The sequence below is a fragment of the Manis javanica genome, chromosome 9 (genome assembly GCF_040802235.1).
Source record: "Manis javanica isolate MJ-LG chromosome 9, MJ_LKY, whole genome shotgun sequence".
Lineage (NCBI taxonomy): Eukaryota > Metazoa > Chordata > Mammalia > Pholidota > Manidae > Manis > Manis javanica.
The window spans coordinates 30,746,915-30,774,503 of NC_133164.1; the positions used below are offsets into that span (position 1 = coordinate 30,746,915).

General features: G+C 37.1%; 1 protein-coding gene across 13 annotated transcripts in view; it reads left to right on the forward strand.

Annotated features, from left to right (window-relative positions):
- The window catches only part of KLF12 (KLF transcription factor 12), a 427,321-nt gene that overhangs the window by 168,536 nt on the left and 231,196 nt on the right, over positions 1–27,589 (forward strand). For 5 of the 13 annotated variants that reach the window (XM_073212506.1, XM_073212514.1, XM_073212507.1 and 2 more), the window contains exons 3-4: positions 5,346–5,435; positions 8,668–8,758. The exons of 1 other annotated variant lie outside the window; for it this stretch is intronic. In XM_073212506.1, the coding sequence (XP_073068607.1) occupies positions 5,383–5,435; positions 8,668–8,758 (144 nt within the window). In that variant the 5' untranslated portion in view covers positions 5,346–5,382. Of the gene's footprint in view, positions 1–5,345; positions 5,436–8,667; positions 8,759–22,308; positions 22,435–27,589 lie in introns of all 13 variants that reach the window. 7 more of the 13 variants (XM_073212510.1, XM_037010264.2, XM_073212511.1 and 4 more) reach the window with 3 other exon arrangements.

Genomic DNA, 27,589 nt, shown 5'->3' on the forward strand with positions numbered 1-27,589 from the left:
GCAGAGGCCCCCACTGAATGTTTTGGGGAGATCAGCCAATACTCAACCCCCAGGTGTGTGCGGCTCTTCAGAATATGCATGAGAAAAATAATATATTCTATTATGATTTTTATTAGTAGAAAGTGTTCAGAAGCTCAGATAACATTTCTAAAATGTTAGTGTAAACCATACATAGTTGTAGTAAGTTAGCACTTAACCAACATGGGAAACAGAATATCCTTGCTATCAGGAAAATATAATTTGCTGCACTGTGCAGAGAGGTTTATGGTTCTTATGAAAGACATTCCATGTTTCCATGTGAGGTATTTTGGGAAGGATTTTGTTTTTAAGACTGAAGACATTTAAGAAATGTTTCAGAATAATATATGGATGGATCATTGTGACCTACTGAAGGGAGTTTAACTTGAGAGTCCCAATAGGTCTACAATTTGACTTTTAGTTTTGCCAATAAAATATGGTCATCAGCGTGATATCTCCTCTCCTGTGCTGCAAAGTAATGAAAGATGAAAGGCTGAGCTAGACTGGCGAAGTTATATTTGAACTGATGTTTATTTTGTACTATTGGGATACTGTGATTATGCATATGCCCTCCACAAAATTGACTTACCAGTGTGACGATACGTGAACTTAGAAAAATATGCTTTTACACTTAATCTAAGTAATTATAAATTAAATGTGATTACAAATGTATCTCTTGAGTAGAAGATGAAACTCCTGTATCATCCAAGTACAAGAAACCATTGTGAAATAATGAACCACCAAGGATCTGAATATTTTCAAAACATTGGGTAGCAGATAAGATTACCATAGATTTCACTGGATGTTGAAGTCAGGATGGGACTGACTTGCTAAATTATTTATGAGATGTTTCTAGGGTAGGAATGTATAATTTCATCAAGCCAAGACCATATGTTGAAAGCTTGATTTAAAGGAAAAAGAAAAGTGAAATAGCTTTGAAACCAGGGACTTATTTGACCTCTTACTGTTATTCCCAAAACTGGTGGTACTCACCAGTGACCAGAAGTTGTACATTCGGTTCAGTGACCTAATCAGCTCAGCCCTGAGAGGAGCCATTAACTGAGATCCAGAGCTCCTCTGTCGGGGCCATCAACAAGGTGCTCCTGTTTTTTCTCATTTGAGTGTAGGGAGAGAGGAAGATAGAGCGGGTAGGAGCTCAGACTCATTTGTTTGGAACAAGCCATACCACTTACCTGTGACCCTGGGCAGTCTCACCTCCTTGTGTCTCATCTTCAGGTTAATGTAGCATCATCCTCTTGGGTTGCTGTAAGGACCGAGTATCTCTTAGCACAGGGTCTAGTTCACAGTCACTGTACAAATATTAGGTGTTATTATTATGTTCGTTACCAAGGTAATACTGAAATGAGCGCTGGTTTCTGTGACTGTGAATCATTGCAAAGCAGTAGCTAATTGGAACTGTTGGCCAAACATAATCCTCATCTGGTAGGTTTGTTGATCCTTGCCTGTAAAGAGCAGGGGACTTCTTTACTGATTCTCTTGCATTTCAGTGCAAGTTTTAGGGCTGGGATAAAACATGTATTTAAAAATAGATTTTTTTTCAAAGAAATGACCTATTGGTTGGACTGGCATATCTGCAGTAAGTGCTTTAAAAAAATTGTTATAAAGTTAGATGTGAGTCAAGAAAGGGAAGCTGACTTCTCTAAGAAGCGTTTTTTAGGCAGAAGCCCAATTTCCTTATACTCTGATTCTTTTGCTCTTTCTGTAGGAAAAAGTACTGAAAGGGCAATAGTTTTAATGTATAAATCTTTTAAGAATCGTCTATGAAAGTGCCTTAATCAGCTAGGTGCAATGAATCATCAGTCACTACTCATCTGTTCCTTACATCACTGTTAATATAGCACAGCCATGGGTGGGGCTGATTCATCTTTCTCATCACCTGTAGCCAAACATGAAGCTTTCAGATGAATACACATTTAGGTGAATATGTCTTGAACCTCAAGAAATCAAAACAAATACCATTAGATATTTTTGGCTTATAGAAGGAAACCTTGTGTAAAATTAGTTCTGTTGAATAATGACTGGCTGGCTCTTTACTGACTCCAGTTGTGCAAACTAGCTGACCCACAGGGAGAGGAGAGAAAAAGATGTGCTTGGTGGAAGTAGGAGGACAGATTGTAGTGGTTGATCTGGAAAGTTACCCCCATTTTATGGGGGGGTATCTCTGAGATATGATTATTGAGCATCAGTCCCTTTCCTTCCTGCACATCCCATTCAAATTATTTTTAGATGTTAGGATCAGTGATGGATGTGATTATACGGCTTTGACTAGGAGGGCTACTATCAGCTGGACTACTGTGTTGCCCCATCTTATTTGGCAAATAGGAATATCCAGCATACCATTCTCATTCAGTACCTGTAGAATTGGTCAATAGCCAGCTGATAAATGTGATGGTGATGGTAACTTTTGTTTCAGTGAATAAAGCTTAACTCATAGGAAACAAGCAGTGTAGGTATGTGTGTGAGACTAAGTGTGTATGCATATATACATAAGTGATGATTTAGGGTTGCATATCAAAATGGCTGTTCAACATACATAAAGAGTTCCATGTTACTAAAATTGATGATTGTGTCATTTTATTTACCTCTTGGGAATCAGTTGAGCTATTGATGCACAGCAAATGTGTTTTGATTAAGATCATGGCAAGATTTGTTTGACAGCAATTTCAAATTATTGGAGTTTATTACATATTTAAAAGTCAACTGAGATTGTATGTATCTGATTTTTAGCTTGGAGATTAATCTATTGGTATTTTGTTCCAAGGACTATAGTGTATCCTCAATGTGTACAATTACCATGTGCTCTATACAAACCATACACCTTCCTGGATAATCTGGAATACAGTGTAATGTTCAGTACTTATGTTTATGCTAAAACAGGGTTAGAATCATGAATGCAGAGATTAACATGCTACATATATATTCACAATATAACTTTCAGGCATATGTACAGATTGAATCTATACTATTTTTAAGAGTTTAATGGTTAAGGATTGGTTCCTTAGCTGTGAACATTGTTATTTGTGATGTTTATTTTGGTTGTGGCTGCAGATAATGCTAGAAAATCATGAAAAGAGGAATATTTCCAGGGAAAACTTAATTTCTTAAAAAATTTTTGAAAACATGTTTTATTTTTTCACTTTCACATGAAACTAAAATGTACATTGTCTTTACACATGTAGAATTATTCAAGAATAACAATTTAAAAATCATGAAAATACAGTGATATTTAAATGTGCTAAGTGGAACATAGACCCAGTCAGGTTTATATGATTTATCAATTTTTAACTTCAGAGACTCTGGTTAGCTTGCATTTTTTAAACTAATGAGTTTATCACCACCAGTGAGGAGAATGGTTAAACTATATCAGCTGTAAATTGGTACAAAGCACTAAAAGGAACATTAGCCTCTAATCAGATTCTAACAGTTCATTAAACCTGCCTTTCCAGAATCTCGCTTTGTCTTCTCCCCCTCTTTGCAAGGCATCTTCTTCCCTTTTTCTCTGGGCAAGACCTCCTCCGGGGTGGGAAGCAATATCAACTCATCGTTCATTGTCTACCAACCGCACAGCCTACGGGTGCTTTGTTAGGCTAGATTCCTGGCTGCTTGGAAAGGCAGGGCAGTTGAAGGCTGGCTGGCTGCAGGAAGGCTTCCCTGAGACTGGGTGGTGCCAGCCCAGCTGGCTGCTTCCAGCCACGGAAGCCAGTGATACATGAGGGTTTGAGATCCATGCCTGATGTGTAAACAACCCATCAGCCTCCATGAAAGGATTTTAAGCTTGGAACAAATTAACTGAGCTTGTCAGAAATACCACGGTTCCTTGTGCTGTAGACTATTAGGAAGCAAAGTCCCTAAAAAAATGGACAAGTCACAAGCAAAATTTTTTTTCAAATGTTTCTTGCCAGTTTTAACAATGTTGTACATTTCTAAGAAAAGAACATGACAGCTTTGCTCCTTTTTATTACCTAGTAGACTAGGTAGCATGGAATTTTTAAGTGCTCATTAGTTAACTTTAGAGTAAATTTGCTTTTTCTTGTTGTTCATTTCTCAGAGTAAATATTTCTGATAAAAGGGCCCTATAGATTTTATTTCTTGAAGGATATTTCTTAAACAAAAAGGAGAGTCAAGAAATGGGGGAAATAATTCGAGCTTCACTATGCTGCACTCTATTGGTATTATTCAGTAATAAAATCATTTAATTTATGATTTGTTGAAGTGGGTTACCTATTGGTAGAAAAGCAACTATATGAAAGAAGAAAATCTAAAGGTTTAAAAATGGTATTAACCTTTGTCACTATGTAGGCAAAATATTTAGAGAGATCTCTTTTTATGTTAATAAGACCAGTGTCATGTGGTTATATTCCATAACTGAGCAAAAAGAACCATTCTAAAAACTCAGTCAAATTTAGCGATTTCCATTTCTTAGTTTATTCAGTATATGAGGGTAAAGTTGGCATTCTAAACATGTTTTAAAACATGAGCCTGGTTTGGGCCCTAAGCACTGATATGTGGCTTTCTATTCCTGCCATAGGTTATTGATGTCAGAAAATCCCCAAAGCAGTGAAATTAGTAAAAAAAATAACCTTGATTTAATGTTTCACTGAATTTTTGAATTCTACTGATCCTCAATGGAAGTAAAATTTTCCTTTCAAGAAGTGGTAATTTGAGCCAAACATAATACCAGAACAGAAAATAAATTGCTATTTATTTTTTGGTTATGACTTCAGCTGAAGAATTCACTCTTAATCCAGGACTTGTGTTATTTTTAAAGGAAATGTTTGAAGGTTGATATGTAGAAATTTTCATTTGATCAGAATTGCCATGCTGCCAAAATTCAGTGTATCTAGGATGATATTATCTTATTTTTAAAATTACTTAGACTTTGACAGAGACATGAGAGTATATAAATTATTTTATTTCTTTTCTCCTTTATGAATTTCGGTACACAGTACAACCTCCAGAACTAAGGAAGAAAGAAGCTTGACTTCTGTTTCCTTGCACTGTTGCAAAAGTGTGATGATGAATTGTTCCAGCCCCATATAAATTAATGTAAGGTTTCCTTACTCCGGTTTATTACAGTCTAACCTCTAACCCAGAGGTCAGAGAATCAGACTGATTAATTCAAGTCCTTGGTCATTATTTCAAATGGAAGTGCAGAATGGGGGAATAACTGGTTGTGCTGCTATTAGACTTCATTGTTAAAAGATGAGGTTAGCAGGACTAAATGTATTACAATGAAGGAAGACTCTACCACATGTCCTTTTTTTTTGAGAGCTTTATAGCTGAATTTCTCTCTCTTTTATTCTCAGAATATCAACACCTTTGAGAACAGAATGTTAATGCTTGATGGGATGCCGGCAGTCAGAGTCAAAACAGAGCTTTTGGAATCTGAGCAAGGGGTAAGCAGAAGTTTCCAGCGACGTCCCGGCCCCTTCTCTTTATGACAGTGGCAGTTATTTCCAAAATGTCCTGAGGTTTGCATACACTTCTGATTTTTCACTTGCCTGTGCTTTTCTCTTGTGAGCAAAAAATCATCTGAGACCATGGTTGTGTCTCACCCATTTGTGAGATTTCTCAGTTATTCCGAACTTAGAAAAGATAACTTCCTGAAATTAGGAAGACATGGTGACTCATAAGAACCATATGGCTTTATTTAAATGGGTGAATGTTTTGAAAAGCTAATCAAAATCCAAAGCAAAGAAGTGTTAAAAAATAGGACAAAAATATGACCTCAGTGTCAAAATAACTTGGTTCTTTCTAAGTAAATTACAGAATACAGGCATGGTAATATTTCTGTTCACTGAATGGATTTCTCTCTTGACATTTATGTTTAAGTCCCTTTTTAGTCCATGAAGACCAGAGGACAGCTGATGAAATTTAGGTTAGTGAGTTTGCAAAGTGCATAGTGGCAAAAGAACCCTTATTTAACAAAACATACCTAAATTGATGCATTAATTTATGGCTACTGAAAATATAAAGATGTAAGAGCCACCAGGTAGATGTTTTTTAAAAAGGACATAGTAATTTTATAATTGTGAACATTTATGGCTTCACTAGTTAAAATCATAATAAGCACAATGTGATTGCTTGCAGCATTGACCATGTTCTGTATTTAAGGGAGAAATCCCTGCTCGTGTGCCTGCATGTATCTTGCCCACCTACCTTACTGAACCACCACTACAGAGACAGTACAGATGAACCCCCAAAAAATCCCCTGCACATTAAATATATGTTTAATCTTCATGTTATTAGTGAATCTCTTATTCAGAAAATCCAAACAAACCTTAGCAATCTTTGTAATTGAACAGTCAAAAGAAATTTAAATTTGAACAGAATCTCACTCTTATAAAACCCTTGTGTGCATGAGTTCGTCTGGGACCACCCCATTCAAGGAGTTGGACTTCTAATGTACCAAAAGGATTTCACAATGAGGGCCTCTGAGGCACAAATCTAGGTGCTTGCATTTAGAGGGTTTCTCCCGTAACTTCCCCTTTTCTTGAACAGTATGTGGCAGGGTGTGTGGCATTTCAGTGTACATTTCTCTTCTTCATTGTAACTCCGTGTCTGAAACAGAGCCCGTCATGATTCATGTTATCATTTCACATTTATGTATAGTGTCAATTGTCAAAGCTCTGAAATGAACTTCATGGATTATGGCAACCGGTAACACAATTCCAGTTCTGTAACGTCGTAATGACTGACTCACATAGATTCAACCCCAACCTCAGACACTAGAGCACCATAAAAGGAAAGACTACGTGGTGGTCATTCATAGTATTTGTTCATGGTAGACAAACCTTCATAAAAAGTCATGTGTTCACCTGGATTTCCTAGCCTGACTCATCGAACTAACCTATATCCTCCAGACTGAGTAGTTTTTACCTTTTCATTTAACCTAATCACTGGAAAGATATGTTTTCGTTCTTTCAGGTTCTATTTTCTTAACCTAAATGCCTTAGCATCAGTTTAATAAAATAAATTTCTGCACAGCCATTTCTTAGCAAATCATACAGACCATGACATCTCATTCAGAGAAGATAGCCTTTTTACACTGCTGATGGAAAAGTGAAAAAGTGGTGTATTTCATAGTGGTGCTATTATTTCACAGTATGTTCTTCCACTTGAATAGCAGTAAGTCTACTCAAGTCATGCATGTGTTGGAGGAAGGTATAGGAAACCAGTCAGAAAATACTACCTGGGCCACTTGATGAAGGCAGGATGGTTGGTGTATTGTTGCCTCCAGTCCTGGGAATCTTTAATGACATCTAGATTTTTTTTCCCCTTTGTTGTCATTTTTTCAGTTTTAAGGTCATGTTTACATGAAAGATCTAGGTGCACAAAAATAAAAGCCAATATTCCAAGCAGGTTTATGGTGTGAATGAAAACCTCGTGTCACATTATTTATAGAAGATATTTTTCTGTCTTCACATAGGGACAGGAAAAGTTGTTAATGCCTGTTCATTAAAATCAATTTTTCTCCTTGTGAATGAAGCTGATGTTGGTATTTTAATCCTAATTTAGATTGTGTATGTTGGAGACAATAGAGACTTGATTTTATCATTTCCCTTAGTTTTGTGTATACTTCTTAAATACCGGGAGAGACAGTTTCATTCTCTTTTCTAGTAAAGCTTCAACAGAAGCAGCCCACAGGGTTTAATGAAACGTATTATGACTTTATTTATAGAATGCAATGTTTTGTATTTAGTCATTTGTAGTCATTTCAGTCAGCTCTTCTTTAAAATTAAAGATAAAATCTAGACTTTTAGTGAACTTCATTTTTTTACTTTGTTGGAGTTTTCCACTGGAGATAATGTGATGGGTGCTATGCTGTGTACTCAAGAGTCTCACAACTATTTTTAGATAAGGATTGCTAGAATTCTGAAGATTTCTTCATTTCAGTCTTAGAGGACTCACTCCTCATTTCCTCTTAGAGGCTAGTTGAAGTTTGATTCTTCCTAAGAAATTGTAAACATTGGTGAAATTAAAATAATCACGTGTGATTATGGGCTTTTGACAGAGATGAGATGTTAGTTACAATGAACAGAAAGTTATAAATGCATCTATACATCATGACAATGAATGAGAAAGCCTGAAGTTGACGCTTTGATTGGATTCTCTAATCACCCTGGAAAATCTAGTTGTGTGACTCTGTTTTTAAGACATAGATGTTAACATCCTGTCTTTAAAGGAAAAAAATTGAGTCTGCCTTTCAGGCTGCAGGCAGCACTGTGAAACAACGGTCGGGTTCGTGGACCTCCTGCAGTGCACCATGAAGGCGTATGTTCCTTCTCTCCTTCTTGCTATAAATAGCCAATTTAGGTCCCCTGCTGTCAGCTGGTTTCTACATATGCCCCCAAACCCTCCAAGGAATTCAGGACCTGATGAGCCCATCTCAGAGCTTAAAGAAACACTGTGGAGCAGGCCTGGGTTAGGCACTCTGCTTTCTCTCTGGAAAGTTTTGGCTGCCTTGTCTCATTCTCTTAATAGTTTTCCTGTGTGTGTTTGTGGTCATGTCTTTTCAAATAGATTGTTTAAGTTCTTAAAGGATGAGAACTATTTCTTGTATATTCCTTGGAGTTCCTGGCACATGGTAAGTGCTCAGTAAATATATCCTTTATCCATCTTGTCCAGGCATTATAACTGGTGTGGTGAAACGTATGAAACCGATCAACAGCTACCTCCTACAGTTGTTCTGAACATACAAATAAAAGCCAGAAATTCTGTAAGTACACATTCTCCCTGATGGCAGTCCTCATTGTACCCATATGAACTGGGTAGATGGCATTTTGACACCAGCTCTGTGTACCTTCCCTCTGTTCAGAATTCTGTGGCTCCGCACCCTTAGTTTTCTGATACCGGAGCAGATGATTACTGCATTCTCCTGAAACGTGACTTCAGCCTTCTTCAGGCTTGTCGGTCACACAGCACATGCTGCTACTCAGTCCATGGGAAGGGCACGTGCTCTCTGATACACTTCAGGGGCACAGCAAGGAGTGCTGGAATGACTTTGACTGTGACCTTTGGTGCTTGGTGTCCTGCTGTTACAAGAGCTTCCCAAATGCTGTCAGCCTTTGGATGTTCTGACACGTTGTGAAGCAAAGGACTAAAGCAAGAAGAAGAGTAGCGGAACTGTCACACCGGAGATGAGTGGCAGTGTGCAGGGAAAGGGGACTGCCTCAAAGACATAAAGCTCAGTTTTTTCCTGGCCCTGCAGCTCACCCGCTTGAATGGTACTGGGAAGTTACTTCATATCTTCAGGCCTCTATATGCTCATCCGGATAGTGGGGGGATTGGAGACAGGCCTTCCCACCTACAGTCTAACAGTCTTTTATTCTGGTAATAGGCAAGGAGTTAAGAGAAAGCATTTCCAGCTAGTTGAACAGTTTGACAACAGTTAAGCTTATCTGTGTGTGGAAGAAGAGATGCGTAGACTTTAAAGTGAGACAACCCTGAGTGCACATGCTCCGTCAGGTGCCAGTTGTGTGTGTCCAGTTTGATCTCTGTTTCTCCTCAGCTGGAAAGTAAAGTGAACCACCGAGCCTCACAAGAGCCTGCCTGCATGCAGTGGGAGCTGAATTGCTTCAGTTTCTATTGCTGCTGTTCTCATGAGGTATTGAGTAGAGATGTCAACATCTGTGTTACTTTAGAATTCTAAAAGAAGATGTAAGGTAAATCTCAAATTGGAACCCTTATTTTTTTTATTTGAATTTTTAAGCATATCTGGAGAAATGTTTCAAAGTCTGCTTAGATTTTGTCATGTAAAAAATAGAATAATGAAGCCAGAAATCAATTATTACATTAATTACATTAATCTTATTAAAAATGGTAAACATTTTGGTGTGATAATGATCTTAGGCCACAATTTAAAAAAATGAGCTCTGAGTTCATATACTTTGAAGATTCTTATTGCTATATTTATAGGTGAAATGATGAAATGCCTGGGATTTGCTGCAAAATAAAATGGGAGGGCAGGATGGGAGGGATAGAGGTGAAGGAAGTTTGGTCATAATTCCATCAGTATTGAAGTTGGGTGATGGGTATGGGGGGCTTAACCATTCTGTCAAATTGTCTATGTGTTTGAAATTGTTTAAAGTAAAACCTTTGAAAAAGACAAGGTGAACTCTGAATAAAAATACAAAAAATATTCAGGTGCAGACATGTCAGAGGGAGACGTGAAAGCAGCGTTCCCCACTCCCTGTGCCTGCCTGTTTTCTAAGGCCTGAGAATCTGCCACCGGGAAGGAGCTGACCAGTCCCTCCACAAGCGATAGCAACTGAAAGCCCTTGGTCAGTGCTCTGAGTCACCCCTTCTAGAGGGTGGTGCAGCTCTGACTTGTGCGCCTGTAGGTAAAGAGCAGTGGCAATAACATGGCAGAGAGAAATAGATGAGGTGTTTTATCATTTTAAGTGCTCCAAGCAGTCAGAAATTGGGTGGGGAAAAGGCCGCTCTGCGTCACCCTGGGGGCGAAAACCCAGGACTCCTCCCCGCAGCTGTGGAGCTGGGAAGGGTGCAGGTATGGCAGCAGGTGTAGGGTCAGATGTATTCTCCAAGTCTTGCTAGCAGAGAATACCAGCCAAGTTCAGAGCAGAGGTCCCCAAACTCCCAAATTTCAGAGGCAGGACAAAAGAGAATACTGGTCTTTTCCCTGGGAAGCTGGCAGTAACTTTGCAGACCATTCTGCAGGACATCCATAGCAAGGTGTTGAACACTTTTCTGTATCACAGAGAACTCACTAGCACCATTATTAAGTCAACTGTATTGTAGCTTCCTTATGAGCAGAGCTCAGACTTTGTCCTCATCCTCCCAGCACAAGGAGCATATTGTTAGGTGAGCTTAATAAATAGTGATTAATTCAGATGCTATTTATTATGAAAGCCAGTACCACACTGTAGAATTGAGAGGATTTTGAGACAGGTGCTATTTTGTAAAGGACTCCAAGCCGTAGGCTTAATAAAGAAATAGAGACAGGTGCAAGTAATGTAGCTGAACCTACACATGGGCCGTTGAATTCTTATTTTAGACAGGCAGTTAGATTCAAACTCAGTAGCTTTAGAGAAAAAAAGCCAATGACAAACCTAACTTTTTCTTTTCCTCACTAATCCACTATGTTTAATTTAACATAAAAGATTTACGATACATCTGTGTGTAAAAGCTTAGTAAGACAGTGTTACTTTAATGATTGTATCAAAAGAGAAGACACCAAAGAATACCACTTGCTTTACTCTTAACTGAGCCTCGTTATTACCTCCCCTTCTGTGGCACAGGAGCTAGCATAACCACTAAATTGGTAGGAGTTATCCTAGACATGTGAATTTGCTTATCATTTAATATTCTCTGATGACTCACGGCTTGAGATCTTTTGATCTGTAGTGAAATCTTTACATGTCAGTGCCTAGCTTCAAAGAAAAACACACAGAAGCTGTGTTATTGCTAATATGAGAAGACATTTTTTTTTAAAGCATGAGAAAAACATCTGCACTTGCAAAACTCTTAATTTAGGGAAGAGATATCCTCCACTAAAGAGGCAGAGTTGGACTGATTTTAATAGTGTCAGACTGGCCAATAAATGTATTAATAGAAAGAATTGAAAATCAATGAGCTGTGATAGTAATTACAGATGGGCTCCAAGGGAAATACAGCAGACAGACAAATCCTTTCCCTCGGGGCCTGCCCTGGGCAAAGCTGTGGAGTTGATAATTCTGCCCTCCTTCTTTCCTGTTAGCAATATACTTTCTCCTTCATCTTCATTTTGCTCCACACACCCCAGTCCTCCGTGCTGTGATGGCTTCCGGGACAGCAGATGACCAGTTCTAACTGCAGTGTTATTAATTGAGGAGAATGTAAAATGCTGTTCTTTCGAAGAGTTACTTGCATTTTTACAGGTTGCTACTTTGTAGAAAGGAACACTTCTTAAAGAAATGTCATGCTCTGAGGAATAATGGGAATTTCGATTTTGGGGAAATAAATCTTCCCAGAATATTTCAGTTTATATATGATCATGTTCTACTTCATGTACTAGTCTTTGTGGTAGAATTGTAAGAAAAGAAAATGTGGACCTTGAAGCATGTATTTCTCTCTGTCTAGATGGGCTTTCTTGTGCTAATCTTTGTATAGGGATTCAGTTTATAAAGTGCCTTACACAAATATCTTATTTAACTCAGAATTTTCGATTCTGATCATAAGGGATTAACGGCTATAGGAACTGATCTCCCACCATAAACAACTAGAAAGCCAGATAGAACATATGAAGTATTTCTCACATATTGGACAACAAGCAGTTAAAGTCTATGATCCTTGGAAGCAGGGCAAAAAGGAGGTGAAATTATTACTGCCTCAGTCTGGATCCAAAGCAGGGAGGAGGAACCCAAAGGGGCCCAACAGTCACACTGACTTAAGCAGGCAAGGATTAGAATTTGGAGACATGAAGGCAACTAATTTTAGGGGCGCAATAGCAGAGATGAAGGTGTTATACGAAGAGAGCTCTGGAGATCTTCAGAATGGTCTGCCTAAGGGTTTGGCTAAGAGATGACCTGCCTGTGTGGCAGAAGGCAAGCAAAGAACACGGAAGTCAATAGGCTGAGCAGTTTTTCAAGCTTGCATAAAGGTCACACAATGCAGAATGGAGAGATCGCTTTATACATGGGATGTCTAGTAGATACCTCAGATGGGGTACAGCTTAGTAATGGGGCTGAATTAGTCCCTAAAGAGGCCTGGTCCGGAGCCTGCCACAGCAGACTTGAGAAGCAAGCCTTGGAAGGATCAAATTGATGTGCAAGTTACTTAGTTTTGCCAGAACAAATTCCAGCACTCTAAAGGAAGCCAACAGGATCTATAGCCCTCAATCATGTAAAAATCACAATGTCTGGCATTTGATCAATATTGAGGAGAGAGAAGACAAGACTGAAAAAATGAATAGTCTTAGTGACCTAGAATCTCAAGTTGTCTAATATGTGTATAGTTGGACTCTCAGGAGGTGGGGAGGATCAGAAAAAATATTTGAAGAAATAATGGCCGGACATTATCCAAATGTGATGAAGACTATAAACCCACATATCCAAGGAGTTCATTGAGCACCAAGCAGAAGAAACCACACCAAAGCATATAATAATCAAATTGCTGAACAAAAGTGACAGAGTAGTCTTAGAAAGCAGCCTGGGAAAATGCAGGGGAATACATACCTGACATACGGAAGAACAAAATCAGACTTCTTACCAGACATCACAAAGGACAAAAGAAAGAACTTCCTTACATAGAAGAAAAGGGACGTTACATAGACATTTGGATCTATACACGGAAATGAAGAGCACCCAAAATGGTAAATATCTAGGCAAATATTAAAGATTTAAAAAATCTTTATAAAAGAAAATGCTCAAAACAAACATAATAGCAGTACCTAATGGAGTTTATAATATATTGAATGAAAATGAGTGATATTACAGAGAGAGGATAATGGAGGGAAGTCACCCATACTATTGCACATGTGAAGTGGAATGGTGTTATTTGAAAGTAGACTGTGTTAAGAATGTGTTATTTGAAGGTACATATTGCTCGTATAAACACTAGAGCAATCACACACAAAATAAATCAGTCAGATATAGTTAATAACCAAAAGTGGAAATGAACTGGAAATATTTATAAAAATACTCAGTTTTATCAAAAAGAGGACAGAAAGTGAGGAAAAATGAACAAAGAGAACAGAGAGGAAAAATAGAAATACCATAGCAAGATGGTACATATAAACACAGTGTATTGATAATTATGTGAAATACAAATGGTTTAAATACTCCATTTTAAAGATAGATTATCAGATTGGAAATAAAAGCAAGACCCAGTTATATGCTATCTATAAGAAACTCCTTTTATGGATGGTATAAAAGTTAAAAGGATAGAATTAAGAGTAGTCAAAATCAGAAACAAAATAGAATGGTGGTTGGTAGGGACTGGGTGAAGGGAGAAATGGGTAGTTGTTTGATGGGTATAGAGTTTCAGTTTTGCAAGATGAAAAAGTTCTAGAGATCTGTTACACAACGTGAATATGGTTAACACTAGTAAACCACACGTATAAAAATAGTTATATACTATGTGCTCCTTACCACAATTGAAAAAAAACTTCTTAAGAACTAGGGAGCTGATGATTTATAACTGTACAGGAGAGCTCATACGGGTTACTAAACTGAACGGCTAAAGGAAGGCTCTAGCGGAAATTGCTTCCGATAGTTCAAATGGGAAGTGACTTTTTAAAAAGCCTGCTTATTATAACAGAAACTATGTGGGAGTGGATGGCCCTATTTTTGCTTACTGTGGACACTTCTTGAATGAATGTTGGCTCTGACAATATATTTCATTGACTCTAGAGAAAGAAATTTTATGTGAAAGGTGAGGTTATTTGTATTTTGTCATCCCAATCCTCTTGATTGCTTATGGACAAGGCCTATCCTTACCCAGATCAGAAACTGGAATTCTTGAGTCTGATACTTTAATTATCAAAATTTTTAAATATACTAAACTATCAAGAGAAGATCACATTTCCTTGAAACAAAAGCTGTTAATAGTTTAGAATGTTTTCCAGGAACATAATAAATCTATAATAAACATTCTTTTAAACAAACAAACTAAAAGGATAGAAAAAGATGTGTCATGTATACACTAAATAACAACAAAAACAAAACTAGTGTCTGTATTAATATTAGTCAAAATAAACTTCAGAACAGGAATATAACCACAAATAAAATGGAACATTTCATAATGATAAGGAGTTCAATTCATTAAGAGGACTTAACAGTCCTAAATTATTTTTGTACCTTAGTAAAACCTTGGAGTGGGTCTAATATTATCCCCTTTAGTAAATAAAATTACAGAGATAATGTGTCCAGTTACAGAGATTCTGTGTTCAAAAATCACACCACCAGTAAGTGACCGAACTAGAATCCATGTCTTAGAAATCAGTCTTTTTACTATTGTAAGCTGTCTTGTTCAGTTTTGATAGTCAAAACTTGTCATCATATTAGAAATGATAGATCAGTTAATTCCCACAGAAACAGTAATGTTTAAGGATTTAAACAGGTCTTCTGAAAAGTTTTAGTTTAGTACTCTAATAAATGCAGATTTACCTACAGAGCATCAGTAGCCATTATACACAGTAGGTTTACAGTAAATATGAACTCTCAGCATCTCTGTTTTGTCTTAATTGCTTAAGATTTAAAAAAATATTTACAAAATGAGATATGTTTATTTTAATGTAAAACAGTGTTTTCAATTATTTACCAATAGGTAAAAATATGCAAAAATATTCCCTGGTTGTCACATGGGAAAAATTATTTCACTGTGTATCTACCAGTTTCAAAAATCAAATTGAGCAGAGCTGACACCACATATTACTTTCACCTAGAAAACTTCTGTCTCACTCTGACATAGTATTTTGAGAACCCAGAATTGGATAAATATATAGCAACATTAAGATGTCTACAGTTGCTTTTTTTTTAAAATTGCTTTACAAATGATGTCAGAGTCATCACTGAGGACAGCGTGTACTTTGCTACCAAGGCAGATATTTGATCTGGTGGTATGTTTGATCAATTTACCATCTTGCTGAGTGGTCATGTCTGTAGCCTATAGAGAAATGAATCTGTCTCTGGTGCACTGGTCAGTCCTTTTTCTTGTGTTAAGAGAATATTGTCAGAAGATTATCTTAGTAAAGAAATGTGTACTTCTCGCCAATTATAAACAAACTCTGATGTTCAGATGACTCATACTCCCCATGACCAATTCTATTTCCAGTTCTCCAACTTCAATTTTGTTGCTAAGTTCTAGTCATCACTATATTTTCTTCAATAAATCTATGAAGGGGATGATTGAGATTATTCAATCTTAAAGTATGTATCTGCGAAATGAGACAATCTTATTGTTCTTTAAAATTAAGATAAAGAATGTACTTTCCTTAGGTTCTTTTTTAAAATCTTGGTTATATACTTTTTCATTTTCAAGTTGAAAGACAGTAATGCAGTTGTGAGTTTAAAACTCTCATCCTCCCTTGGCTATAAAAGGTAGGAGAGTAAGTCCCCTGAGTCATTTCAAGTTTTGTTACAAATTTCACATAACAAGGAGTATTCAGACCATTGAAAAGTGGATCATCAATATTTTATTGTATTTACCGTAAAAGAGGCAGAGTATTTGAGGTAAAGTATTTTCTATGAGCAGTACAGTGGCTACTGCACATTTTAGGGACCCAAAGGTCTGGACATTATTTTCAGGCCCATACCTATGTCCTTGGGTATAAAATCATGATTTCCACCCCCACACCCCCAGTGTATATTATACTCACTAAAAAATTACATATCTTGCTGAAAATTTCTTCATTCTTGTACCATCAACTGTTTTGTAAAGGAACATTATTTTCATACATACCATCATTATTAATAAGGTCAACAGATACCAATAACATGGTAAAATCTTTAATACCTATTTATAAGTCATAATATAGAGACAGTTATCTCTTCTGTTCACATCGCATGACTGTATGCTGTCATTTGCTTTCATGCCACCCACCAAATTTTGTGTGCCACAGTGGCTTCTGATTTCCGTATTGACATTCCGTAAGTACATGTAGGTGGAGATTTTGCCTTTATCCCCGTTGGGTTATCATTCATGGGGTATATTCACATTTCTGTGCAGTATTTTTAAACTACAGAAATGTTTCTGAGAAGAACGTGAAATGTTTTCCTGTATTTAAATTCAAGGATAATAAGGTTTAGAATTCAACTAGAATAAATGAAATTATATGTAAATGCTTAGCATACTATACTATGTATTAAGTAATCAATAAAAAGCATATAATGATGTAATATGCTTATATAAATAAATATGTAGTCAATACAAATATAAAATGATACTTTGTGTATGTAACTTAAAATACATGTCCAGTTATTCACATAGATCTTGAAAAAAGATTTAACATTAATGATGCTCCAAAATTTTTCTGGTTCATGACTTCATTATCAGTTAAAAAATGGTACTGTCAATCTATATGTTTACACAATAAAAATATATATATTGATACTGTATTGTTACATACCTGCCTTTCAACACAATTCACATTTAAAAATAAATGTCTTTAGTTCTATATTTTTGGACTTTACTTGGAAATACTGTCATCATTTGTAGTAATTTACATAAACTTAACTGAAGGTAATTCACTGTAGAAAGCATTTGAAATACTATTCAGACACATAGATGGCCTTAAAGGGAGTAGTGGCTTAAAAATAACTTTATATTTTATAAAACAAAACTAAAACTAAAGTAACTCTTTTCTAGTTAATATGGATAAATTATTTCAAATTTCTATTTCACAAAGATATATTGTCACCAATCAAAATCTCCATGTCTTGGAAAATGATCCTTCAAAAATATGAGACCTATTAGCAAAAATAATATATGATGTACAGTGAGGCCAGTTTCCTAAATTAATATCTTTTGCCTTTTCTTATAAGAAGAAATGATGCATATTGTTATAACATTTTGAAATAGTTGGAAAAAATCCATCAAGTAATTGATATTTCTAGTTTTTGATTACATGAATTATCATCTTAGACCTTGAAAAATGTCTATTATAAGAGACTAATGGCCTTTGTTAGAAAGAGTACATTGTTTCTAAATGAAGTGAAATTGTACCTACATGACTTAACTCTATTTTATGTAGCTGAACGGTTCACCTAAACTTCTCAGCCCGTTACCAGAGTGTGTTGGGGCCCTTTGTGATTGCCTGACATCTTTTGTTTATCATCTGGACTTTCTGTTAACTTCCCATACTTTGATTCCAGTCGTCCTTAGATAGAATATTTAGAAGTAACAATTACAGTAAAAAGAGACACAAAAACTCCCTTGGGGTTCCTAAACTCTCTTGCAACCAGGATGCAGACTTCCTGGCTGTGAGTTGTGACCTCATGGTTGGGGGTCAGTGAAAGGTAAAAATGTAAGGCTCAATGGAAACAGTGTGACTCTTTGTAGTTAAGTATGTGGACTCTGGAGCTAGACTGGCTGTATTTATGTCCTGACTCCAACATTTTTTTCTGTGACCAGAGCAAGTTACTTAATTTCTCTCTGTCTCAGTTTCTTCATCTGTAAAATGAGGAATTATAATAGTAACTATGTCACAGAGTTTCTAGGAAGATATACTTATCAGCTGCTAACTGTTGCTTCAGCCTAATACCTTCTCTGTTCCTGCGGTATTTTTAGGTCATGGTTATCCTCCAAGTCCCAGGACAAAATCTCCTTTCCTTAAAGCATTCTCATTGATGCCCCTCTTCTCTGCACTCTTATTGAATGTATCTAGAGTTGCTGCCTACCCAATTTAACACTTAGTTGAACTCAGATTGCATCATGTGTATTAACTCTCAGTTTGATTTCAAGCATATTCATTTGCTAATTCAGTTCCAAAACAATCAATTATAGAATAGGTTGTTAGGGATCAAGGTAGGCCATAGCCTACCTTAAAGGATCCCCACGGTGTATCTGGAAGATGATTTAAATGTTAAATTTCCCAATAAGTGATGGAGGATACTGTTCATGGACACAACTTTGTGTCTGGTCATTTATGTCATCTAACATTCCTAGTAATCGTACCATGATCATCACCACTTTTCCAATGAGGACAGTTGTAATTAACAGTGGGTAAGTGACTTCTCCAAGATCACATGGTGTCTCAGTGTCAGAACCAGATGTACTGAAACTAAAAAAAATCCAATGATTTTCTGTGACACTGAGCTGCCACTTAACAAGTGTTAGAAATAACCTTTGCAAAACAATCATGGAGAATTATTTATTTTTGCAGATTTTGAATAATTATTCTCAATATTTTATGATGATTCATGAAAAACACTTATTGAAATCATGTCTGTTGATGAGTTGACTGAATGCAATTTGGTCCGTATCGCCTTTGCATTACCTTGGTGTTGGAAATGTATTTCCTCTGGCTTTTTCAGAGTTTGTGGTCTGAAGAAAAATAATGGTAGCAGTTACTGCTTTGCACCTGTATATATCCCTTGCATTATTCAGAATACTTTTTGTGTGTTATCATTTGCTGTTTGCATAAATTCACTGAGAAGATGGAATAGAGGATTGTGATCACCATTTTTTTTGCATGAAAACTTGGAAACAGAATAATACAATCACTTGGCCTGAAGCTCAGAGATGCTCATTAGCAGTTGTAAGACTATAACTCAGGGCAAGTACTTAGCCTTTAGGTAAAAGGCTTAACTACCTGAATATTTCAAGTGCCAATATGTATACAGTTTAGGATTTGAGTATAGCTGTGGACAGACAAAATCAGAGGTTATCATGAACTTAAGTGGTACAGGTTAGTGTTGGTACCGGAAAGTGGTGGCCTGCTGATGGAAATGGAACTGAGTTAATGTAAGAGTTTACAGAGGAGGTTCAGAGAAGATGAAAGGGCATTCTTGGGTAGATGGAGATAGTGTGGAAAACATTGGTGTGCATGGGTTTATCCTTATATAGTATTGTATAGAGAGCAGATTTTTTAGAGTAAAAGTGGGTGTAATTCATCCTTTTGTTTGGACAACAGAACTCCGTCACTTGAACTACAAAGGAAAAATGCTGACCTAGTACTGTTTTTGGGGTTGGGGCTCTCCTCACTCTTAGCTGACACACTGGTTTCTCACCATCTCATTTGTGCTGTTCCTAACTTCTTGGTGTGGTATTGAATTTTGAAACTTATTCAGCTGTTCCAGAACTCATTTAGATAGATTTGGAATTATTGATATTTGTTCACATAAAAGCTGTGTTATAGTTAAGTGGTTAACATTTGAGTTTCATGCTTCATACTCTTTCAAATTCTTTATGCCATTTTATTTATCTGATATGATTTCATTATAGGTCTGTGTAACACTTTGGGAATAATCCATGAGATTACATAGGGCCCATTATTTTTATGGACCTCGAGAGTCCTTTGAGTGTGCTGTTCTGTCATGTTCTTGGGTTAGAGTCTTAAAATGTAAGTGTGATTCTAGAGACTCTCCATTTTACTGAAATCATACAGTGCTATAGATGCGCCATGAATTTAGCCTGATTGTGCATGGCTGCAATAACTTGGGTGATTCAAGCAGAGAAACCACATGAGCTGAAAACCAAACCATTTATTCTGTCTTTCATGAGTTACAGTGATTTGCTCTGCTTCATTTTGCAAAATAAGTTGTCATCCTACAACATTTTTGATTTCCAGTTATTTATTCATTCATTTAAAACAAATCTAACAGGGGTAGGGGGGCATTGAACAGATAGGTATCCATGGGAGAACCCTGAAAATATGAAGTTACATGCATACGTCAAGTTTTAGGATCTTAAACTTCATTGTACATGAATGTGCTTTCTTATTTAAAGAGTTGGCAGTGCTTTACCTGAGCACCACTTTGTATCTGTGAATACCTTTTGTATACACTTTCTTGTGCTTAGGTTGATATTTGTATCAATATAATGAGAAGACAGAGTAGAACAAGTATTTATCATCATTTTTCACATTGGAAAACTGAGAAACTAAGTTTTTACTTGGATGTTGTATAGTTTGATAATAATTTCTAAGGGCTGTCCGGAGAATGTCGGTGTCCTGCTTGACACTGTTGATCAGATTGGAGCCGAGTTGAATTGGTGGGAGGATCTGTCCATCTCAGGACTTGGAAACCTGGGGCGCAGAAAGCAGTATTTTTCAGAGTGTGGCCTGCTGACCATGGCTGCTCAAGCTCCTGAATTCCTATCCCAGGATACCAAGTCAGACTCCCTGGTAAGGGAGGGGACGGGGAACCAGCTGAGTGTCCAGCAAATTCCCCAGGTGGTTCTCATGTTTAGAGCATGTGGGAAACTGCTGACATGGAATGAGGTAATACAGGCTCTGGCTCATTAGGCTTCCTGTGACTGTGACCTGTAAGGGACTACCATCTAAATCACAGAACCTCCCATCTGCCATGGAGTGATGGTGGGCCTTAGGTGGCTGCCGGGACAGTCTGGGAAAATCTGCCCTGGCTAATGTGCTGGGCTTGTTAGAGGAGCCAGTGGGTACAGTCTGGAGACATCTTAGCAGCTTTTAGTACCTGAAATGGATTAGTAGATGCACATTGTGGATAAAGTGAAGGTTCCTATGGCCAGGATTCTCTCCTGGCCCTGGCCGGCTAGCTCACTACACACGTGTGGGCAATACATTGTTATTGACTCTGTAAAGAGCTCCGCCCAGTGCTCTGGGTGACTCAATGGCATGGCTGCAGGAGAGCAGAGACTAGACTGGTGTAGTTGCGGCACCGAGATGGCTGCAGAGGCAGAGACCAGCTTGCTGCGTGCAGACTCGCTCTGAGTGGATGGGATTCTATTGATTGACCTGCCACCATGGGAATAAAGTTGGGTATAACCCTTTCACCCCAAGAACATTCTACTATCATTTCTTTGGTCACATTGAATCCATGGTGAACTTGTCCAGGGCTGAAACCCATTGGCAAGACACATGTAAATCCCGAATGACAGCAGTCATTACTCTGAAACTCAGTGAGAGCTGTGAGGGCACTCTGTGAAAAAAGCATTGTGCACGTGGTATGGACAGTACTGGGCCCACTTTCCCCAGCGGTCTTTGACTTCCCCCAGAGCCCAGTGAATCCCCGTTGTCAGGTGCCCCATTGTATTTTCAAGTTCTAAGCCAATTGCCATTGACTCATGAGAGATGTACTTAGCTCTGTCTTTGAAGAAGTAGTTCACATTTTAGTCACTGACATTTTATTTTACCTCTTCTCTACTAAGAGAGTGAATGACTCATTTAGATGTTAAAAAATACTTGAACTGTTTAAAATATTGATGTTATAAGTGCCATAACTTAGAAGAGGAAGCATGAAAATTGGCATTTAAATGATGTCTCTAAAGATTCCACATCTTTTGTACAGAATGAGATTCACTATTGGAGTGAAATTGCAATGTTGGATTCTGAATTCACCTCTAAAAGCCTGGCAGCAGGACTGCAGAGGCTAGTGAGAGCCACATAAAGCCACCCTGCAGAAGGGGCCTGGAGGCTGATACTCACTCTGCTCTCCTGGCCAATCAGGAGCCGTAGCACATCATTTTTCTAGGGTATCTTTTTCTAATTAGTCTTCTGAAAAAGTGTCTTTTCCAATTTTTAAAAAAAATTTGAACAGAGGGCTTTTGAGTTAGCTGAAGTCTTGCACAATATCTATGACTATGCATAAAGTAGGTACTCAAAAAATGTTTATTTTGACTTAATTTATTCAGCCTGACCGGAAATCTGAGATTCTGTGTTCATGTTCCCATGACACAGTGTCAAGATATTGCTACACAGAATCCTAATTCTGTCACCGCTGATACAGATGGTCCAAAGAGTCTGCTTTCCTCCTGGCGGTAAGAAAAAATGGATCTTATCCCTTGAACCTGAATTAAAAAAAAAATAAATGAAAAAGTTTTATAAAATCTTAATACTAAGATGCATGTCACACTATTCCCTTTATTCACTTTTCCTCTTGTTTTCTAAAACCCAATCTCTAATTTCTCTTTGGCACTGCATGTAAACTTTTTTTCATTCTTTAGCAATCAGACATGAGTATATGTGGAAGTTGAATGTTACTGTAACAATCAACATACATACTCCAATGTCTTTTTTTTTTTTACCGGACATTTTACTTTTTTAAGGTAGAAAAATAATTGTCTCATAAATATGGAATGTGTGAGAGAGAGAGAGAGAGAGAGAGAAAGTCTAGGGCACCTTTGCTAAAGGAAAGGAAAATAATGACATTTACTTAGATAATCGTGGTTTTTAAAAAAATGCTTGTGCTTGAATTACTGAAAAAAAGGTAGTTTTAACTTAAATTTTCTGAATAATACAAGTAATATTAATAATAGCTTAATGTTCTTTTTTAATTTTTCTTTTAATACCTGGGAGAGGGCTTTTTTATTGAGCTACAATAAAACAACCCTAACTTGTAAATACTCTTTGGAGATAATGGGGTAACAAGTGAACTGTTTCCCTTGTTGGCAAAATGGAAACAATAACTTACAATTCCTATCACTGATGTTGTTAAGCCTGGCTGAAATCGTCTTGAGGTGAGAACTGTTGTTGTCTGGATTTTTTTAAGGAAAATCAGAATCATTGAAGCACAACCTGGCAAAGCCTTCATTAATCAAATATCTCAAAACTATTAACACAATAGGCTAACTCATGATTTTGCGGGTCTCTTCTATGAGTACAGAGATGTTAAGCTCCTCTTCCTCCTGTGGTGTACTTGAAATACACAAATGATCTACTTAAGTGAGAAGAATATCTGGATTATTCTAACAGACAATTAAGGAAAGAAAAAAAAAAGCAGACACAACTTTGACCATCAATTCATATGTCAAATCTGTAAGGCGAGATGGGCAGGAATCAAGCAATTTTCAGTGTACATATATTATGAAGGGTTTACTTCTTAAGGTTATATCAGTATAAGTAGAAAACAATTCAGTTGAAACTAGACAATAAATTCATTCAGTTATGGAAACTAGGTACCAAAAACAAATCCATATTATAGTAAAAATCCTTCAGTTTCTTTGCACAGCTTAAAGATTTTGTGCATTTAAAAACATAAAGCTTTTTACTGGTCTTGGAAGCACATAATAGGAGGTCCACAGATTCTGAAGCTTTTTTTCTTTATAACCTTTAGGTGTGATAATAGAGGCTGAGCATTTCTCTTGATCTCCAACAAATCAATAGGATACTTCCTTCCTCCTGAGAGAAGATATGGAGGACAACTGAAATCACTTTGAAAGACATAGTAACCAGAAAGCTTACTGCATGGGTTTTCAATATGTCTTTTTTTTGTCCTTGGGGGAGATACTTTTAAAATACTTGAGTTACTTTAAAACTTACCAAGCTGAAACTTGAGTTTATATTAGAAGATACTATTGAATTGACAGGGCAGGTGAGATCAGTGTTTATTAACTGATATTTTGTTGTAGGCTTTTAATATACATGATTGCATTTGATTCTCACAACATTTACATTTGAGAAAATTAAGTCTCAGAATATATAAGCATCCACCTGTTGTCAAAACTTAGGAGTGTTCTTTCCCCTTTACACAGGTAATGAAAAAATGCTATCATTTTTTTTTTTGAGAGGGCATCTCTCATATTTATTGATCAAATGGTTGTTAACAACAATAAAATTCTGTATACGGGAGTCAATGCTCAATGCACAATCATTAATCCACCCCCAGCCTAATTCTCCTCAGTCCCCAATCTTCTGAAGCATAACAAACAAATTCTTACATGGTGAACAAATTCTTACATAGTGAATAAGTTCTTACATGGTGAACAGTACAAGGGCAGTCATCACAAAAACTTTTGGTTTTGATCACGCATTATGAACTATAAACAATCAGGTCAAATATGAATATTTGTTTGATTTTTATACTTGATTTATATGTGAATCCCACATTTCTCCCTTTATTATTATTATTATTATTTTTTTAATAAAATGCTGAAGTGGTAGGTAGATGCAAGGTAAAGGTAGAAAACATAGTTTAGTGTTGTAAGAGAGCAAATGTAGATGATCAGGTGTGTGCCTGTAGACTATGTGTTAATCCAAGCTAGATAAGGGCAATAAAACATCCATGGATGCAGAAGATATCTCTCAAAACAAGGGGTGAGGTTCTAAGCCTCACCTCTGTTGATCCCCAATTTCTCACCTGATGGCCCCCCTGCGACTGTGCCTATCTTAGGTTGTTTCTCCCTTGAGGAATCTTACCCGTCTCTGGCTAACCAGTCATCTTCCAGTGCCATACAGGGAAATGTAAAGTTGGCAAGTGAGAGAGAAGCCATATTGTTTGAAAAGGTTAGCTTTTTACTTCTTTGCAGATTTATGCCCTGTGGCTTCTATGCCCAGCACTTGTCTTGAGGTATCTTTACCACCTGGAGGAATTATGATACTCGGTAAATTTGATATGAGGCACGAATTCTATTTAAGGGTTGTAATTAGGAAGGAAGAAGAAAAGCAATAGAGGTAGCATATGGAAGAAAACATTGGAGGATTGATTATTTCTTTGACATATCTTCTTGTAGAGTACCTTAAGTATGTATAGGTTTTAAACTACTAATTAAATTATGCACACACATTAACATAATAGGAATACAGTTACATAACCAAAGCAGATCTATAATGACCAGCCATCTCCAATGAAACCAAGAAAACCAGTTAGGCACCCTAGGCATTTGTGAAAATTTGTCTATGATATAATGGATATTGTCTAACTGTACTTGAACAGTCTGGGAGAAATCAGACAAATTGAAACAACCCATTCCTGGGAACTGTTCACATCCCATATGTTCTTTTAACAGTAGATAGTCTGTAGTTGTAAGATTGTGGAGCACTACAACTTGCACTTCTCCTAATTCTTGGTTGAGTTTCAACAGTATAGATCCGGTCAAATTTGTTGTTTTACTGTATGCCCAGGCCAGCTTTGATATCTCCTTCTTCATTCCAATGGCAAGTCCAGGAACCAGTGGGATGAATGCAGCTACAACTGCAGCATCACCTGGATCTTTGTTGAGGTTTTTTGATGATCATCTTCTGGTATGACTCTTCCAGAGAGTGCTGATGTTGGAAGTTCTTGTTCATATCGTATCTTAGTTCATTTTCTGGGTAGCCAAATTAGGCTTTGATCCTCTCTATAAACACAGACAGACCCTTTGCCTACACATTGATATGCCCTTTATACCATTGTGTATAACTCATTGGAGGTCACCACACAGGAACTGCTTTTTTTTTTTTTTTTTTTTTTTAGAGAAACGAATATTATCAGAAAAGTGTACCTCCATAGCCAATCATCTGACACCCTTTAAGTGATCAAAATTAAGGATATTTAAAACATGCATTAATCATTGATTTGCAGTTAGTTTTATGCTATCAGGGAGTAATCCCCCTTTGCTTTCTTTCTTTCTTTTTTTTTTTTTGTTACCTTTCCATGAAGAATATTATGTTTACTAGGCACTTCCCTATACCAGGTCCCCCCTATAAACCCCTTTACAGTCACTGTCCATCAGCATAGCAAAATGTTGTAGAATCATTACTTGTCTTCTCTGTGTTGTACAGCCCTCCCCATTCTCCCACACCCCCATATGCATGCTAATCTTAATACCTCTCTTCTTCTTCCACACCCCTTATCCCTCCCTACCCACCCGTCCTTCCCAGTCCCTTTCCCTTTGGTACCTGTTAGTCCGTTCTTGGTGTCTGTGATTCGTTGCTGTGTTGTTCCTTCAGTTTTTCCTTTGTTCTTATACTCCACAGATGAGTGAAATCATTTGGTATTTCTCTTTCTCCGCTTGGCTTATTTCACTGAGCATAATACCCTCCAGGGCCATCCATGTTGCTGCAAATGGTAGGATTTGCCCTCTTCTTATGACTGAGTAGTATTCCACTGTGTATATGTACCACATCTTGTTTATCCATTCCTCTACCGATGGACATTTAGATTGCTTCCAATTCTTGGCTATTGGAAATAGTGCTGCGATAAACATAGGGGTGCATCTGTCTTTCTCAAACTTGATTGCTGCATTCTTAGGGTAAATTCCTAGGAGTGGAATTCTTGGGTCAAATGATAAGTCTGTTTTCAGCATTTTTTTTTTTTTGAGAGGGCATCTCTCATATTTATTGATCAAATGGTTGTTAACAACAATAAAATTCTGTATAGGGGAGTCAATGCTCAATGCACAATCATTAATCCACCCCAAGCCTAATTTTTGTCAGTCTCCAATCTTCTAAAGCATAGTGAACAAGTTCTTACATGGAGAACAAATTCTTACATAGTGAATAAATTACATGGTGAACAGTACAAGGGCAGTCATCACAGAAACTTTTGGTTTTACTCATGCATTATGACACAGTTCATATATATATATATATATATTTTGAGAGTACATCTCATATTCATCGATAAAACAGTTGTCAACAACAACAAAATTCTGTATAGGGGGGTCAATGCTCAATGCACAATCATTAATCCATCTCAAGCCCAATTCTCATCAGTCTCCAATCTTCTGAAGCATAACGAACAGGTTCTTACATGGTGAACGAATTCTTACATAGTGAATAAATTCTTACATGGTGAAAAATACAAGGGCATTCATCACAGAAACTTTTGGTTTTGATCACGCATTATGAACTATAAACAATCAGGTCAAATATGAATATTCGTTTGATTTTTATACTTGATTTATATGTTGATCCCACATTTCTCCCTTTATTATTATTATTATTTTTATTTTTAATTTTTAATAAAATGCTGAAGTGGTAGGTAGATGCAAGATAAAGGTAGAAAACATAGTTTAGTGCTGTAAGAGGGCAAATGTAGATGATCAGGTGTGTGCCTATGGACTAAGTATTAATCCAAGCTAGACAAGGGCAGCAAAACATCCACGGATGCAGAAGATTTCTCTCAAAGCAGGGGGGGTGAGGTTCTGAGCCTCACCTCTGTTGATCCCCAATTTCTCACCTGATGGCCCCTCTGCAACTGTGCCTGTCTTAGGT